This window comes from Lynx canadensis, chromosome F1 (assembly GCF_007474595.2).
Source record: "Lynx canadensis isolate LIC74 chromosome F1, mLynCan4.pri.v2, whole genome shotgun sequence".
NCBI lineage: Eukaryota > Metazoa > Chordata > Mammalia > Carnivora > Felidae > Lynx > Lynx canadensis.
Window position 1 is genome coordinate 2,503,038 of NC_044319.2, and position 17,812 is coordinate 2,520,849.

Sequence of the window (17,812 nt, forward strand, 5' to 3'; positions counted from 1 at the left end):
GTGCTTATGTGTGAGGCTAACATTGGGAGAACATGGCTCAAGGCGTCCTAGGAATGTTTTTGTGCTATTTTTTGCAAACCGCCCAAATCTGAAATTCCATCGCCCTGACAAGTGAAAGGATTAAAGAATAATAATCCCCTTAGCGAGACCTCAGAACAGACACCGCACGTGCCTTAAAGCAGCCACACTCGTCGCCGGGTGCCCCCGTGCGGGTTTGCTGTTTCCACGCGTCCCGTCTACACATCATTGGGCCACGGATTCTCGAGGACAAGGCGCCACCTTGCCCCGCTCTTCACACCCCAGGCTCCTCGTGGTGTCCCGCACACAGCAACCATTCGTGGGGGCGACTCTCAGTGTCAGATGGTAGGGGACGGCAGAGGCAGGAGGGAAGTCGGGAGCCCTAGAAGGATCTGGAACAACTGTCGTGCCTGGTTCGGGTCCCCCGAGGGTCCAGGCTCTGGGGCAACACATAGATGCTGGGGCCAGGCGGGGCCGGGGAGTCAGCGACCGGGCAGGCCACCCGGCCAGGAGAATGCAGGCACCAGAGCCCGAGTGGGATCCAGCAGAACCAGTGGTTGTTCGGTCAGACTGGCTTCCGGGAAGGAGGTCGTCCGGCAGCAGAGGTCAGGGAAGACGTGGGGTGGGTGTTCTGCCAGGGGGTCCCAGAGTCAGGGCAAGCAGGCAGGACCCCGGGAGACAGGGACAGCCGGAGAAACAGGAGGGGAGCACCAAGCCTGGCCCGCAGTGGGAGGGATAAGCAGGGGAGTGGTCAGGAGGCTGGGGAGGGCCGTTCTCAGGGCAGACACTGCCCCCCTCAGGAAGTCAGGGTGGAGGTGGGCAAGGAGACTGAGACCGAGGCAGGCCCGTCATGGGAGCCTCCCCCTGTGTGCTCGGGGGAGGGTGCGGGCCATCGCAGGCATTCGGGGGGAGGGTGCGATCGATCGATCGATCGATCGTAGGCGGTGCAGCGAGGCTGACGGTTCCCCGGAGGGAACTGGCTGCTTCCCTAGGGGCCTATGGGACGGCCCACAAGCTCCTGACCCTTCCCCAGTTGGAACCTGGGAGGTGTGTCTGCTCTGGGAAGCGTCCTCAGCCTCAGTGGCAAAGCCTGACCCCTCGACTGCCTTTTTTGCCATGCCGATGGCCGGCGGGGCACTTGGGCATTTAGGAAGGAAAACCTTCCACTAGAGAGGAACGTGTCGTGTCACCGGCCTGTCTCAGTAAAAGGAGGTGGCGCCTAATCCCTAGAGCTTTCTGGTTATTTTTATCTGGGTCACCCGTAAAATCCAGGGACACGGGGTCTGTATCTCAGACATAATTGAAAGCCCCACCCCCCGCCCAGACCCCAAGAAGATGGGGGGGAAACCTGGTCACATCCTCTCTTTCCATCACCCCAGACTGTGGTCTTAGCCGGAAACCCCTCCCACGTCGGGTGGCCGCTCTGGGTGGGCCACGGGATACCAGTGCGAGAACCCCATTTCCACCCTTCCCCAGGCCTTCGCTGTGGTCACTCGGCCTTGGATGTCCCCACACTGGCTCCGAAGATGCTCTTTTTGCGCCAGAGTCTTTAGACTTGGCTGCAGGAGGAAACCTCCCAGGATGGACACTCTGAGGGGAGGACCCGCAGTTGACTCGTCCGCCCGAATCAACAGGTGGACGGGGCTGTCCTTTCTGGGGTCATCCCGCCCCTCGCCGCAAAAAAGAAGGAAACCTCTCGGTCGGAACAGAGCGGGATGATTTTCACACAGCCCTGTCCAGAGCGTCATCGCAAACATACCCCCAAGAGACCCCCCCCCCCCCCCAGCAAGAGGACCACCAGGTTAAACCCGGATCTAAGTAGACGTTAAAACCGAGGTCGTAGGAGCTTGCTGCTCTGCTGATGTGAATAACGACAAAGTACGGCCCACGACAGGCCGTCTTGGTCGCGGGCCATACGTCCTCGGCAGTTCCCGGCACTCTCCCTCTGCCGCTGCACCCGGGGCAGAGCTGCGGATCGGATTCAGGACGCTTCCTGCTGATGTGTCGTGTGTGTTCTCGATACACGGCTTTGGACAACCGCTGCCCGCTGATCCGGAAAGTCGACAAGACAAAATTGTTGGCCATCCCCCCGCCCGGCCTCGGGCTTTCCCGAGGCGCTAGGTTTTCTGTGTGTGGCTCCTGTCCCTATAAAGGGTGACCGTGTGGCTCAGGCGGAGCCAGGCTGGGGCCAGGATGGGTCACTTCCAAATCTTCAGTCTGTCCTGCAGGCATCTCCTTGGGCCCACCTGGAATTCATCTCCAGGCGCCCATGGGGGCGGCGAGGAGAGAGTGAGGGGCAGGGGTGGTCCTGGAGGGAGCAGTGGGCTTGGTTGAGCTGTGGGGCTGGGGGTGGCCCCATGGAGCCTCCCGTGAGCCCCTGCAGCCCAGCATGCACCTGCTGGTCCCTGGACCGGGGCACAGTCCTTCTACAGCCTCCTCCTCAGCCCCCGTGGCCTCTGTTTTTACCCTGTTTTCACCCTGTTTCTCTCTTTCTTTCTCTCCGCTCCCTCCTGCGGCCTCACATCTTGTGTCGCCCCCAAGTTTCCCAAGGTGAGTCTGCCGATGGGCGATGGGCGGCCTCGAACCCGCCACTGGCCTCACCGCCCCCAGAACACGGATGCTCCCCCCCCCCCCCGCCCCCCCCCGCCACCAACTTGGCCATCAGGCTTTTATTTTGTTTTTGTTTTTGAGATCTGTTTGTATTTATTTTGCGTCTTTTGTGTATCCCGGGTTTTGCTTTTGTTTTCTTTTGTTTGGATTTTTAGCTTTTTGCTTTGGACAACGTTGAAACGTAGACAAAAGCCGAGGGCCTGGTATACTGAGCCCCTCAGCGCCCACACCGGCTTCAACAGCTGCCAACTCACGGTCACTCCTGTGTCATCTGGGACATCTTCTCTTTCCTACATTTCCGCCCCTCCCCCCCCCCCAATTAGGAGTCAAAATTGGTGAATAATTTGGGAAATAGACAAAAAGCAGTCAAGTCCACAGAAGTTCCCTCTGGGGGCTGAGTGACCAGCTAACGGGGGAACCTTTCAGCAGATTCCAGTGGCTGAATTTTCCCAACGGCCTCAAAATGATTAACGGTGTTTTAAAGGCTTGGAGCCCTTTGTGTCCCACATCCGGCTGCTTGAGCTCACACATGCGGTGACGGTCTTTTGCGTCCTGTCTTCTGTTTTGCTTTCCGTCCTCCTGTCCATCCACACGTCCCAGGTGCCTGTCACACTGCCACTGCCTCCCACGGCTCTGCCCTGGGAAGTCACACCAGGCAGTGACTTCTGGGGTGTGGCTTGAATACGTTGACTACCTTACCGCCCCCACCCGGACACCCCCCTCTCCGATACCCCCAGTAAACCCAAATTTCCACGGCTCTCCATTCATCCTTCTGTTTCCCATTAAAAAGTGCATGCCCCTGGGAAAAGTCGGACCCTCCCCCTCCCCAAGCATAGCAGTCATTTCTACTTCAGTGAGAATCAGACCTCGCGAACATATTCCAGTTCGCAGGCACCTCCTGGGGAAATCCCGGAGGAAGCTAGCGTCTCACCCGTCTCTCTGGTTCTTCCTCGCAGGCTACAAGGAGCAGGGCATCCCACAGCAGCTGTGAGCCCGAAGGAGAGCCGAGAACTCCGGGGTGGTCCGTGAGGGCCGCACCAGGCAGCGGCGGGCACAAGGACCCTTACGTCTTCTCTTCTGCCGTGTCCTGGGTTTGGAGCGCCAAGTGGGGGCGATTTAGAAAGATATTATTTCGAAAAACAATCTGCTTTCCTTGGCTGGCTGTGAGGCTGCCCACCCCTCCCCCTGCTCCAGAAAGACGCGGGAGCCCTGAGCATCTCAAGCGGGGTAGGGAGTGGGGTCCGGGTTGCTGACAGCGAAGCTGGCATCCTGGGCTCACCCCTGCCTCGCACGGCTCCCTGGGTCCCCCTAAGCGTCTCCTGACCCTGCCTCTCCCTTCTGCAGCCCACGCTTCGCCCACTCCTTCCTCACGCCTGAAATCTCTGGGCCTGGTTGGGTTTCGATCTTTGCTTCCCTGGAAGGAGGCCAGTGACCCCCGCCCCCCCGGACCAGAATCCCCAACGAAGGCCAGAAGCTTTCTCGTTACACTTAACTCCGCTTCTGGCCCGCGGCCCTCTGGAAATCCTCGGGGCTGGACGGTCTCGGAATTCCAAAAACCCGGATCCGAGAAAGAACGAGAGCGTTTACCGCCCGTTTCCTGCTGCCCAGTCGGGACCAGCTCCCTGCCGTCAAGCACAGGACCGTTTCTGCGGAGAGACGTGTGAACAGTGGCCGATTGGGATCAATAAAAACGCCAGATAGCGTCACCTTGTTGGTTCAGGTCAGATTTGGGCCTCAGGAAGCGACAGAAGGAAACCCAGCATTCGAGAGCGTTCGGGGATATAGAGCGGCAAAAAAAGAAAACCGTAGGAGTCGTGCCCTTCTCTCCGGAAACCCCTCTTGCGCACGAGTCCCCGGGGACGTTGCTGTTGTGACGGGGGTTCCTCCCACTGCAAAGGGACAGTCGGGGCCTTTGCGGCACCTGCGTAAAAGATTGTGAGTTGGATCCTGGAGGGGGAGGGGGGCAGGAGCTCACGGAAGTTGTTCGGGCCACTGCGGGTCGAGTGTTGATCTGAGGTTAAGAGAAAGGAGATCCAGGGTCACGTGACAGGTGGACATCTGCACGCCCGTTTTCGTCTCGGGAATTGCTAAACCGTGGGTCTGGCTCCAAGCTGTTTGCGGGCCTGGGGCTCCCCGTGGAGAAGTGGAACCCCCCACCCTCCCCGGCCGCAGCCCCTACCCACCACCCCCAGCCCCGAGTCGGAGGCGGCCCGATCCGGCCCCTCTGCCAGCCGCTTGGCTTTGACCAACGCCCGGTCCTCTCCCGGGCCGCCCGGGGCCGGCCTGCACTTCCTAAACCCCTGGCCGTGTCCGTCTTCCTGTCCTTTCCCCCCTGACCCAGCCAGGCCTCTCTGCTGCTGCTTCCGTGTTTGCGATCCTCTGTGTTTTCAACGCGTGGGACCAGGCTTGGTTTTCTGCAGAAAGGCAGAACCTTCCGGGGGTGAAGACGGCGTCGTCTGGGCCAGGAAGAGACCAGGAGGCTGCTGGGAGCAGAGGATCTTGCCTTCCGGCCGCGGAGGGGCAGAGAGGAAAGAGCAGTCTCCGTGGCACGTTTAGTGGCAGTCCAGACACAGGCGGGGTTTTCCTGGGTGACAAGTGTCACCCTGAGCCCGGTGGGGGCGGCCTACTACAGGGCTGGTGGGCTCGGAAGGCCCGTTCCCCTGGGCACCCCCGCCTCCGAGGCTCCCCTCCGCTGCCACCTGCTTCCGAACCGGAGAGTCCGTGAGGATCGCCTCACCGGGGAGCAGCCCACTGTGGCCTGAGTGTCACCGTCATCAGGTGACGGCCAGTGGCCAGTGGCCTCCAAGGAGTCTGAGGTGGCCGCTCGGGCTGTTGGAAGTTCAGCGATTCGTTAAACGGCAGCCAGCTGCAAAGCAGGGTTCCCGTGAGCAAGTGACGCAGCACAGGGCGATGGCCCCGAGGTCCCGGGCTCACCCCAGGTGCGGCCTCTCGGTGCTCACGCTTCTGCAGGATGCCCCCCAGCCGGGTGTCTGGGGGGGACCTCAGGCACACAGAGAAGGCCGCAGCACACGGGATACCCCCAGGACCCTGAGGTGGCCCTCGGACCTGAGCGGCAGTTCCTGGGGCAAGAAGGAGCCACCGGGACCCGGGGGCATCCCATGCATGGTGGAGACGGTTCAGTTCCGAGTCCGCGGTAAAGTTGAGGACCTCCGGCCGGGAGGCCCAAGCCCCGTGGGAGCGGCGGGGGACGGGGGACGTCGGGCCCCAGTCCCTGCACCCTTCTGGCCGCTGTGGGGCGGGGGCCACAGTGGGGCCGACACGCTCCAGCTGCCCCTCTGCCCCGGCTTCAGAAGCGGCAGGCCTGGCCTTGGAGCCCGTCCCCGGCTGCACTTGAGGGGGCGTACAGAAGGGACCAGGAGCAAGCTGCCTTCCCTGTGTGGCCCCAGAGCCGTGTGTCAGCCCGACGACGGGGGGGGGGGGGGGGGGGGAGCTAGCCCTGAGGCCAGCGCAAGGTGGGGCTGAGTCCCCAGGAGGAGAGAAGGCCTTCCGGAGGCCTGGGGCTCTCCCGGGGGAAGGCTGTCCCTTTTGCCACAGCTCAGCTCTTTAAAATGCAAAAGCAGGTCTCAAATGCTTTTTCCCGAACCCCCATCCCTGCACAGAGGGGTGAGTTTGTGAGGGTTACTTTGGTTTTGCCTGGATCCTGCGCCCCGGGCCCCTCCGGCTGCCACGACACTCGCTGTTCTCACCCCGTTGGTGGCATTGGCAGAGAAAGCCTGTGTGTGTTGCGTCAACCGCTTAGGGACCCGGAACTTAGACCCAAGCCCCCCAGGTGGCGGCCGCAGACCTTGTTCAGCGTATTTATTACCCCCGCTTGCTGGTTGGTTCGGAGGGCTTTCCTCAGAGGGACCGCAGGGGGGTCCCAGCTGCACTGTGACCCTCCCTGGAGACCGTGACTTTGCACTTTGCATGTGCGGGAGCCGTCTGGAGCCGCTGCTGACCGCGAACCTGCCCCGGGGCTGAGCAGAGACGGGCTTCCTTCTTCTCAACGGTCCCCCCTGTGCGCGGCAGGCGGTTCTCGAAGGCGGGGCTCCCCCCTGCGTTTGTATCCAGAGAGCACTCCGTGGACGCTGGTGTGGACTGACGGGGGTCTCCCGGCGCCCTGGCCGCCACGCCCTGCCCTTCCCGCCCTCAGGGGGAACAGCAAAGTGAGTGGAGGCAGGAGGGGCGCCTCTCCCCACGGAGGGCGCCGTGTGTGTCGGGATGGCGAGGAGGCCAGGCAGTGGGAGGGGAGGCCGGGAGCGGCCTGAGCAGGTGGGCGATGTTCGGGCTCCCGTGTTCTTCACCCGCCGGGCTCCGAGGGCTTCAGAACGCTCACGGGATCGCGGGCGTGCAAGCCACGTGGGACCCTCCTGTGGCGATGCGTGGGGCACTTCGGGGTGACTTCCAGCTTCCGTGCCGTTCGTCTCTCCTCCCGGCTCGTGCCTCCGTTTGACCATCTGTAGGCTGGGGACAAGGGGGGGCTGGGCAGCCAACGCTGGTCGGTCCCTTTCTCTCCGAGCCAAGGGCCTGGAGGACGAGCCCAGCCCGGGCGATCCTCGATTCCACGGTCCCGTTCCGATCCTGTCACAGCGGGAGGCAGAGGACAGGGTCGCACGAGTACGGGTCCTGTTTCCAGTACAGCTTGTCTCTCCTCGGCTTTGGTCCCCGGCCCTCCCTTCCTGCCTGGATTTGCCAAAATGCCAGCCCCCGCAATCCATCCCGGGCCACTGTCACCGTAGGTGAGGCACACAGACACATGCACGCTGTCACACACGCGTGCAACACCCCACGCACACACACGTGTGTTCACAGCCCCTTTGGCGGCTGGGTGAGGACGGGACTGTCTGGGGACTTAGGACTGGGTGTTTCACGTCCGCAGAGGGGCCTCTCACACCCGGGAGCCATCCCTCCGGCGTGGCTCTGGCGGGCGCAGTTCCCCTTTATCATCTGCAGGGCCCTGGGCCTGGAGCTCTTCCTCCTGGGGACCCTTGGCTCAATACCCCCACCCACCAAACCCAGCTGTGCTCGTCCCCCACGCCTGGCTTGTGGGAGGGACAGCGTGGGTCTGCCCAGAGCGGCGGGGACCGTGATCCCTTTCTGGGCCCTTCTGGGGCTAGACGGTCCTCTCCTCTGAGGCTCCTTTTCCCACAACCCTCCCACCGGCCCCAGGACGGGACGCAGCGGGGAGAGAAGGGGACGGAGGTCAGGCCCACCCCGCCTTCTGGGTCAGCGCCTGGCTGGGCGTCCCCACCGGGAGCAGGCGATGGTGCCGTAACTGGCCCGGGCACCCTGTGGGAGCACTTGGCTGGCCCTCTGCACAGGCCGAGTGATAGGCCTGTCGTAGCTGGTGCCAAGCTTTTTTAAACAACATACATAAACACAAGCCTGGGTGTGTGCATATTAGCCGAATTTATATTTGGACGAGTGTTGTGTTGAGACTTGGAGTTTTTGACCCGTGATGTTTGGGTCTCTCTTACTTCTGTTATAGCGAATCCCTGTACGTTTCCGTGGTTTCTCTGGCAAGACCCGCTGCCCGGTCTCCCAGGGCTCTTCTTTCTACTCCTGCCTAGACCCACAGCGGCTTCACCCCACCCGCGGCCACTTCCCTTGGGGTCCTACGAGCCTGCCAAGGGGGTTTTTCCCGGCGCATTCCATGGATGGGAGCCTTCCTCGGTTCTACAAGAGGGAGAAAGTCTCAGGTTGGGACCTGGGGAAGCTTCCAGACTGCAGCCTGGGGCCCAGGCCTGCAGCTTTGCCTTCCCAGTGTCCTCAGGACCGGAGCCCTCGGCAGGCCCGCACGACACTGCCCGGGGCCCCTCTGCTGCACGGGGACCCGCGCCCCTCGAGGCGCCGAGCAGGGCCCCGACTTCCCCAGCGCCCCGCCAGCTTCAGAAGTCACAGCCCAAACGCCATGCCGTATATGTCATGGCAGACAGCGTGCATGACGCTAGGAACCTGTATACATAGCCCCGTGTACATATTTATATATTCCTATTATAAATACACAAAGCATGGCAATCCTTTGCATTCCAAATCTGTGTTTTTTTTAAATCCTGGAAATACAACTTTAGACACCTTTTCTTCCTGTTTCTCTTTTCTATGTAATAAACGTTCATGTGACCTTTCTGGTGGCTTCTCAACCCCCTGTGTGCTCTCGTTTTTTCCGGCTGGATGGACCCAGACTTGGTCCCCAGCGCCTCCCGCGCTCGCTCCGCCAAAACCTGACGATGCTGTTCTCTCGGCACGAAGGCTGGCTGTCCTTCCGAGGGCAGGGCTTCGTTTCCCACCCTCCCCTTCTTCTGGGGGTAGATCTTTGGTGATCCGATCCCTTTGGAACTGGGAATTCACCCGCCACCCTGGGCATCGCCCCCCCCCCCCGCCCCCGGGATCGCCAGGAATAAGGTACAGACGGGATTCATCCCTATAGACGCCTGGTGGGGGAAACGTGTGTGACATAGACGTTCGGGGGCGTGTTCGGAAGCGGTTAGGAGCACTTCTAATGAGCTGTTCAGCCCTAACAAGGGGACTGGTTGAACTACTTGGGAGGAAGGGCAGGGCACGGTCCAGGGCCCCGCCGGCATTTTCTTCACCGACGGGGTCAAGGCCTGGAGAGCTTATCGAGTTTGTGGACGAAGAGGAGCAAGTGGACGAACAAACCGGGATTCAGAAAGCCCCTGATGGGCAGGCCCCAGATCTGTGAGCTGACGCTAAGGGCTCAGCGACAGAGCTGTCCTGGGGAGCGAGCGCCCCTCGCCGTCCCTCACGCCGTGAGTCAGGTGCACTAGGAGCAGGAGGGGGTTCTGGAATGCCTCGTCTGTAGAGTCGCAGGCAGCGCCCCGGCCACCGGGGAAGGCGAGTCTCCAGGTGTCGCGTGCTGGGGCTTCTCTGGCCTGTTGGCCGCAGTGCCCTTGAGCGTTCAGGACGGGACTGCTTCAAAGTCCCGTCAGTCCGTGAGACTCCGGGCTCAAGCAGGGCGACCCTCCAAGCCCCAGAAATGGGCCTCGGGTTGGCTCAGTCCTCTGCTAAACCCGGGCCTAAGGCTGGCAATGATCCGAGATACACCCCAGGGAGCCTTTCCTGATCAGTGCATCTTCCAAATACTCTCTGGGCTCAGATCACGCCTGGGAAGGCCCCGCGGAGCAGTGCAGCGTCAGAGGGACCCCCTTCCGGGCGTGGGGGGCACGTTGGGCCGCGTGAAGGCATCTGTGCCCCAGAATGCCCCACATCCCCAGCCCCCAGGCTCTGGGAGAGGCCAGTCACAGGGAGGGACACACAGGGCCCCGGGCCCGAGAAGGGCCCCGCTGGGGTTTGTGGACCGGGCCTGGCCAGCCGGGTCGCTGAGACCTCACACAGTGACACAAACCAGGAATTGCCGAGGAGGAGCGGGGGACGGGGCAGTGGCTGCTCGTGTGAACGGGGGCACACTTTGAGAGCCTCACGGGCAGCGGGACCTCCGGGGCCTGGGGGAGCTTGGGCATCCGGTCCCGTCAAGACGCCGCGGCTCCGGGGCCCGTGTCCTTGCGGAGACGGGCGGCCTGAATGGCCCCTGGGTGGGCCATTCCTCTTCCCACTGACTAGGTTTGGGCCCCCAGAAGGGATCAGGCTCTGAGACGAGCGGTCAGAGTGGCACACGTTTTTCTTTTCACCAAAAATAGCCACGTTTAACACACACACACACGCGCGCACACACCCCTCTAGAAAGCGAAAGAAACTTTGAAACTGGGGATGTCGTTGGCGGAGGAGGCAAGCACTTTGCAAACACTCAGAAGCTTCCCCTACCCCCATCCAAATCCTCCCTGGCGCCCCAGGCCCAGCTCCAGAACTGTAACCACTGGGCGAGACCAGACTGGTCCTGTGGCCCTGCCCTCCCCTCCTCTGCTCCCGGGCCAGCTGTCCGCCCCCCCCCAACCCACACCACCCACGTGAGGCAGGGGGAGGCCGCCTGTCCCTCCACTCAGCCCACCCAGCCCTCCAGCTCAGCTAACCTGCAACGATCGAGGGTCTTTCCTGAGATCCTTGGGATCTTTCCTCCTTGGTCCTGAGGCTGTGTTTGCAAGCCTGAAGCCACATCGGGCCCGAGGCTGGACAAGACAGCGGCGCGCAGGGAGACGGAGGAGGGGGTCCCCAAGGCCGGTGCTAGCCCTCGCCCCTCCCACCACGGCCACGGTGCTCCCGGCCCTTCCTGCCTCCCTCGGTGCTCCTTCCTTCCTGTCTGTGAACTGGCTCAAGTTGAGCTTCTCTCACTAATAACAAAAGGAGCCTTGGCCTTCACCGACCGCGCACGCACGTTCACATGCACACGCGCCAGGCCCGGGCAGGTGATCGGCGAAGCCTTTCGCGTTGACGTAACACAGGCTTCCGTCCCCGCCGGCACCACCCACCTCCCGCTCCACCGTCCCCTCCTGTAAAGGGCACAGTACGTAAAGAAAAAGTTGGGGCGCCTGGGTGGCTCAGTCTGTTGAGCGACTTCGGCTCAGGTCATGATCTCACAGCTCGTGCGTTCGAGCCCCGCGTCGGGCTCTGTGCTGACAGCTCGGAGCCTGGAGCCTGCTTCGGATTCTGGGTCTCTCTCTCTCTCTCTGCCCCTCCCTGACTCAAGCTTTCTCTGTCTCTCTCCAAGTAAATAAACAAAAGCTCCAGAAATGTTAAGCCACATGTACAATCCCTTTCTTTTCCCATCGAGCTGACGGCACGTGTGGAATGCCCATGGCGGGTGAGGGCCAGGCAGGACATCTCAGCGGGCTGGGGGCGCCGCCTGGTTAATGAGGGTCAGTTACAGCGTACGAAACCAGGGCTGGGGTCCAGGACCAAGATCAGTGTCTCCTTTCTGAGCCCCACGTGGAAAAACCGCACCCAGAGGTTGGTGGTCTGAAGTCCTTGCATGAATTATCCGCGGTCCGGGATCCTCGGGGCGTCCAGCCGCCCAGACCTGCCGGACCGGCCGCACAGCAAGGCCCAAGTGCCTTGACAGAGGGAACCAGGTTTCTCAGACACGAGACGCCTCCCCCACACCGTGCGGGTTCCTATAACGCTTTTCTTTCTCTTGTGCCACCCGGGTCCCGTTCCAGGCAAACCTCTTCGCGCAGGAGAAGGGTGGAATTCGACATGGTAAGCGGCTAACGGAGTGCACCTGCCCCCTCCTACCTAAAATGGAAACTGTTTTATGCAGTGAGTCCTCCGCACCCAGTGCAGAGGCAGGATTTGTTTCCGTTGGCTTCCGGCCCGTCTGGAGGGTTGGTTGCTTAGCCGCGCAAAGAAGCCTGAGCCGACAGGCCTGCGGGGCTCGAAGGATTTCAGATCGGAGAGAAGCCAGCCGGGCAGAAAGAGAGCAACGCTTGGAAAGATGAGCATCGAACCTCGGCAGGGGTGGCGGGACTTCGGAGGCTCGACGGGGTTCCAGAGCGCCTCGCGAGTTCCGTGAAAGCTTTCACTTCACGCTCAGCTCTGACTTCAAGAGGCGTTGTTTGGTTGTGGCCACGCGGTGGCCCCCGAGTCCCGGGGCCCCACGTGGTTGGGGGGGGCAGGGCTGTGCCCGAGCCGCACCTCGCAGAGATTCCAGGGACCGCGAGCGCGGGCCTCTCTGCCTACTCGGCCTCCAGTCCGGCCTGCAAAGTTTCCTCCCTCAACCGTGGTGAGGGACTCTGGCTGGCCTGCCCCAGCGGGGACCCCTGCCCCGAGCGTGCGGTCAATCTCAGGTTCTCTCTCCAGCCCACAGTAGTCTGGTCTGACGTGGTGGGGAGGGTCGATGCCCTCCAGCCCCCCAGCTCGCTTTCCAGGCGCACTTCCCGCCAGTTCTGCAGCCGGTCTCCCCTCCTCAAGACCCCGGCGGCCAGTCTGGTTTTGTAGAATCTGATACAGTAAACTGGGCTCCTTTTCACCGTGGGAGCCACATGTGTCCATTAAAACATTCTGGAAGATTCTGGGGCGCCCGGGGGGGCTCAGTCGGTTAAGCGTCCGACTTGGGCTCAGGTCACGATCTCGCGGTTCATGGGTTCGCGCCCCGCGTCGGGCTCTGCGCTGACAGCTCCGAGCCTGGGGCCTGCTTCGGATTCTGGGTCTCTCTCTCTCTCTGCCCTGCCCCCCCCCCCAAAAATAAATAAAATCATTTAAAAATTTTTGAAAAACAAGTGTGTGTGTGGACTGAAAATCTCTCCTAAACGGCTCTCCAGAGGAACCACGAAATCTCAAGGGCATGACGCCTTCCTCTGTGACCACCTCCACAGTCTAGCAGGTAAGTGGTCAGGAAGCTTCCACGTAACTCCTCCAGCGACAGGACTCGCCGCCTCCTCCTCTGCGGGACGCGAAGACCTGCTAGAGACGGGTTGGCTGAGCCGCCCCTACTTTCCGGTAACAGCTGCCCATCAGTCCCTGCGGATCCCTCAGAACCGAAGACTGAGGAGAAGGTGGGAGTCCCCCATGAGGCGGCCGGCCCGGCTTGTCTCCGCCTCCCCGGCTTGCCTTCTGCACGGGGAGCACCTTCGGCCCTTCTGAACGTCACTCGCGTGACCTGGATTCCGGACATACCCTGTTCTGATCGAGGAATCCAGCGCACGTGTTAATTGTCAGTGCGTGTGAGCGGGTGTGGAGAGGGCGCGTGTGAGGGGTGGGGTGTGGAGGGGTGGGATGTAGAGGGGTGGGATGTGGAGGGGCGGTGTGTCTGGAGGGGCCTGTTGGAGGGGTGCAGTGTGGAGGGGATGTGTGGAGGGGTGGGGATGTGGAGGGGCCACGTGTGGAGGGGTGCGGGGGGAGAGGTGTGCGTGGAGGGGTGTGTGTGGAGGGGCATGTGTGGAGGGGTGGGATGTGGAGGGTGTGTGTGGAGGGGTGGGGTGCAGAGGGGTGCTATGTAGAGGGGTGGGATGTGGAGGGGCAGTGTGTCTGGAAGGGCCTGTTTGGAGGGGTGCAGTGTGGATGGGCATGTGTGGAGGGGTGGGATGTGGAGGGGCGTGTGTGGAGGGGTGTGGCGTGGAATGGTGTGCATGGAGGGGGTATGTGTGGAGGGATGTGTGTGGAGGGGGCTGTGTGGGGGGAACGGTCTGTGGTGGAGGGGTGTGGCCACAGGCCAGCCTGTTCAGCAGGAAGGTTCTGGAAGCCAGAAGATGCTCAGGATGAGCAGGGGGCCTGAGAGGGCTCCCCGAGTGGACTTTGGAGGGAGCAGGAGGGGAGGAGCGCATCTCGGATCCCGACACACGCGCCATTGCGCGGAACGTGTTTCAGACCGCTTTGGATATAACAGGAAACTGTCAGGAAGGAAAACAAACGGCTCGCGTGAACTCGGCTTTTGTCAGCGAGTGGGATCCCGCGAGCAGCGCCCCTACTCCGGGCTCTGGGGGACTCGCTGGGGGGACCTCCGGGCCGTGTTCCCATGGGGGTGTCCCCCCTCCCCCGGCACCTCTAACCCGGGGCCCAGGAGGGGAAACGGAGCTGCTCTGCACCCCATCCCCCACCAGCCCACAGCTGCTCAGCGGGGCACCCCGTGTGTCCCCCCCCACCCCCACACAGCCACAGCCACCACGGAGGGGCGCCCAGCTCGCCAGTCCACCCCCACCTGGGCCCCACGCGGAGCTCCCCCCCGCCGCCTGGAGCCACCGTATCCCCAGCCTGATCCCGGGCCTCAGTGTCTTTGCACGTGCTTCCCTCCCCCCCCCCCCCCCCCCCCACAGACCCTCTTGGAGAATTCTGGATGACCTGACCCCTGACCTCGGGTGGCACCGCCTCTGCAGAGCCCCCTCAAGCGACCTCGTCACCCTCCCGGGTCAGGCGCCCTGCTCTGTGCCCCCTCCGACCCCCACAGGACATTCGCACGGTGCACTGCCCTTGCCCACCTTACCTGTCCGCCCCCACGCCCGCCTTGCCCTGGGTTCCGGTCCTGACTTCGGTCCTGCCCTCACTTTTCCCAACCTACACAGCACAGGTGATCCACGGACGTGCCTGCCCCCCCCCATCCCCCCGTCTGGTTGTTGCAGGGGGTAAGGTGGTGCGGGCCACCAACCCGAATCGACGGCCGCCAAGGCCCCTGAGTCCCCTAGGACGGAGATGCAGCGAGCTGGGGCGCCTGCGTGGCTCATGGGACGCTGGGTGGCTCCGTGAGCATCCGACGCCTGATTTGGGCTCAGGTCGTGATCTCAGTTTGTAAGATCGAGCCCCGGGTCCAGCTCTGCGCGCTGACAGCGTGGAGGAGCCTGCTTGGGATTCTCTCTCTCCCGTCTCTGCCCCCCCCCCCCCCCTTCACCGTGCTCTCTCTCTCTCTCTCTAAATAAAGTAGACCTTAAAAAAAAGCAGCTAGGCTGGGAGAAGCCAGGAGGGGAAGGGATCTTAGGCACTGGGCATTTGGGGGCGCCTGTCCTGCCCAGCACGGCCAGAGGGGGGCGGCCTCCCTTGCGGGCGGGGGCAGCAGGCCATGGGCCGCGGTAACAGGACTAAAATTGGGCGCTTTTCCACCGCAGGTAAACAGGGCTGCTGTGTCGCCAGCAGGTTGCCCCGGTGAGACACTGATTGCCCAGGACTTGCAGAAACTATTTTTAAAAGAACCCAAATGCGTGTTGCCTCATCGAAACCCACAGAACTTAGCGTGGCCCTCCCCCCCCCCCCCCCCCCGCGCCCCACCCCAAAAACCGCTCTAACTCATTCACAAGTTTGGGAGGTGCAGGACGAAAGGTGGAGCGGGAAACAGCCCGTGATGTTAGCAACGGGGCTGGGGACCGACCGTGTGTGTCCCCCAAAATCACACGTGGGAGCCCCAACCCTCCTCGCGTATTTGGAGCAGCGCGGGCAAGAACCCCTCGCAGGCTAAGGGGGGGGGGGCACGGCGGCGGGCCCCGCCCAGGCAGGTGGTGGCCCTGCGTGAGCGCCACGTGAGGCCAGTGAGGTCGGCGAGGTCGGCCCGGGGCTCTCCCCTGAGACCAACCCGCGGGCACCTTGATCTTGGCCGTCCAGCCTCCGGAACCACGAGAAAATAAACGTCTGCTGGGGAAGCGCTTCCGGTGCTTGTATTTTGTTGTATGTTTTGCTTAAAAAAAAAAAAAGAAAGAAAAGAAAAAGAAAAGCCCCCGACAACCGCCAGCGCTCACACCCAGGCGAGGTGCGACAGCTCCCACCTCGCTGCTCAGGCCTGTCTGCGCCCCTTGCACTCACGGCGGGGGTGGGGGGGGGCGGGGGCGGGGCACAGCTGTCGCCATAAAGGGAGAAGGATTGACGCACACACCGTGTCTTGGTGCCTGTGAAACGAGGGATGCGTTTTCTGTCTTTGTGGAGGCGCGTGTGAGCCAGCCCGTGACCTGCCAGGTCAATAGGGACGATGACGTCTGTCTGACGTCTGGGTCTCTGGGGGAAGGAGGCTGCAGGGGCGCGTGGAGCCCAGCACACGGTGCCTCCCGGACTGATTCAGGCTGCCCAGCTCCCCCTGGGCTCGCGGGATTCTGTGGCCCAGCCGGCACCCCCAGGAGAGGGCCACGCTTGGGACCGACATCTGCAGCGCCTAATCGGCGTTATAGCCACCAAAAAACCAGGACTCCTGGCTTGGCCCCAGGCCGCCCCCCAAATTCTGTGACGTAGCCGCACGCCCAGCGACCCCCCCCCCCCGGCTCGGAAGGTAGACTCAGTCGCGCAGCGTCACGGAAATAGCTGGAGCTGTGGTTCAAAGCCGGGGTCCGAGTTGCTTACCAGCTGCGCGATTCTCGAGTAAGTCGCTCACCCCCTCTGCGCCCCTGCGTTCTCAGGTACACAATGGGGGTGAACGGAGCTCATCCCGCAGGGTTTTCGTAAGGATTGTCCTGCTTAGTCGTCAACCACCTTGCATGGTGCCTGGCAGGTGGTAACTCTTCCTCAGTGGCCCCTGTTCCTTTGAGGCAGGGACTGGCGGACCTTTTCTGTAAAGGGACAGATAGTATTTTAGGCTTTGCCAGCCACTGCAGAACAGAGGAACGGGTTGTGATTGGAGGAGGGACGGCCCGCAGAGGGCGCAGGACCCAGGGGCCAGGGAGCCCACGCACCTGTGAGTCATTCTCCTGCCTGAGGACGAGCGTTCGTGCACCCGACGGCCGTGGTCACCGAGGGCGCTCGGGGACCGTCGGCACACGTCCGCTAAGCACCTGTCACATGCCTGGCGCCGCTAGGGGGTGAGGAAACAGCAACGAACAGGGTCAAGCCCCCGTCTTCGAGGTGACATCCCAATGGAGCGGACAGAGCCCGCGTCCTAACCCTAAACCCCGTCGGTGGCCGCGAACACGGAGGCGGTGTGGGTAGGACGGTCGCTGGGAGACGGGGCCTGGGGGAGCCTCGCCTTCACCCAGCGTCCACACACCTTTCCGAGGGGCCGACCCTGGAGCCAACTCGGCTGGCGGTTCTTCTGTTCAGACTCTCCGGGAAGCAGCCTGACGTTCTGGGAGACGGTGCAGCCCCAGCCTGCGGAAGCGGGGGGCCGAGGCCAGGAAGCGCCAGGCCCCCTGCTTCCGGCCGGGGACCCCGGGAAGACAGGACAAGGCCCTCCGCCCGCAGGTGCTCCCTGGGGAGGAGGAGGACCGCACTGTATCTGAAACCGGGCAAAGCCTGCTCTCCGAATCTCTGCTCCCCATTTATTTCCCAGGTCACAATGGATCCAAGCCTCAACTTCCCCGTCTCTAAAACGGAGACCACAGAGCCCTGTTTGTGGAGGGTCTGGGGGCAAGTGGGGGGCACAGAGGCGAGCAGCCCGCACCCGACCTTGCACAGAGCTGCGCTCCATACGTGAGGACCTCACGGAGCTGCCCCAGACCCAGGGGTGCGGGACAAGCACTTTGTGGCTGGTCTACACTCCTGAACTGCTACGTAAACATTTTGTGGAGAAGGTTGAAAGGCTTGGTGTTTGTTTTTTTTAAATTTTTAATGTTATTTTTGAGAGAGAGAGACAGAATCGGAAGCAGGCTCCAGGCTCCGAGCTGTCAGCACAGAGCCCCGATGCGGGGGCTCGAACCCACAAACGGTGAGATCATGACCTGAGCCGGAGTCGGACGCTTCGCCGACTGAGAGCCCCCCAGGCGGCTCTGAAGTGCCTAGTTTTGAAGGGTGTCTTCAGTCCTTTGCAGATCGAAACATTATCCAATCTGACCCCACCCCGGGGACCCCCGCAGTCCCAGCGCAACCCCCCGGTTCCCAAAGAGCGCCAGGACCACCCATCCCGAGGCGGAAGGACCACACTGCAGACGGCACG

The 17,812-nt window shown here is 62.4% G+C and overlaps 1 protein-coding gene across 2 annotated transcripts in view; it reads left to right on the forward strand.

Moving 5' to 3' along the window:
- STUM (stum, mechanosensory transduction mediator homolog) overlaps positions 1 to 8,754 on the forward strand; it is a 62,406-nt gene extending 53,652 nt beyond the window's left edge. Inside the window, exons 3-4 of one of the 2 annotated variants that reach the window (XM_030302854.1) lie at positions 2,560 to 2,568; positions 3,585 to 8,754. In XM_030302854.1, the coding sequence (XP_030158714.1) occupies positions 2,560 to 2,568; positions 3,585 to 3,619 (44 nt within the window). In that variant the 3' untranslated portion in view covers positions 3,620 to 8,754. The remainder of the gene's footprint in view (positions 1 to 2,559; positions 2,569 to 3,584) is intronic. The other variant, XM_030302855.1, reaches the window with a different exon arrangement.
- The last annotated feature ends 9,058 nt before the right edge of the window (positions 8,755 to 17,812 follow it).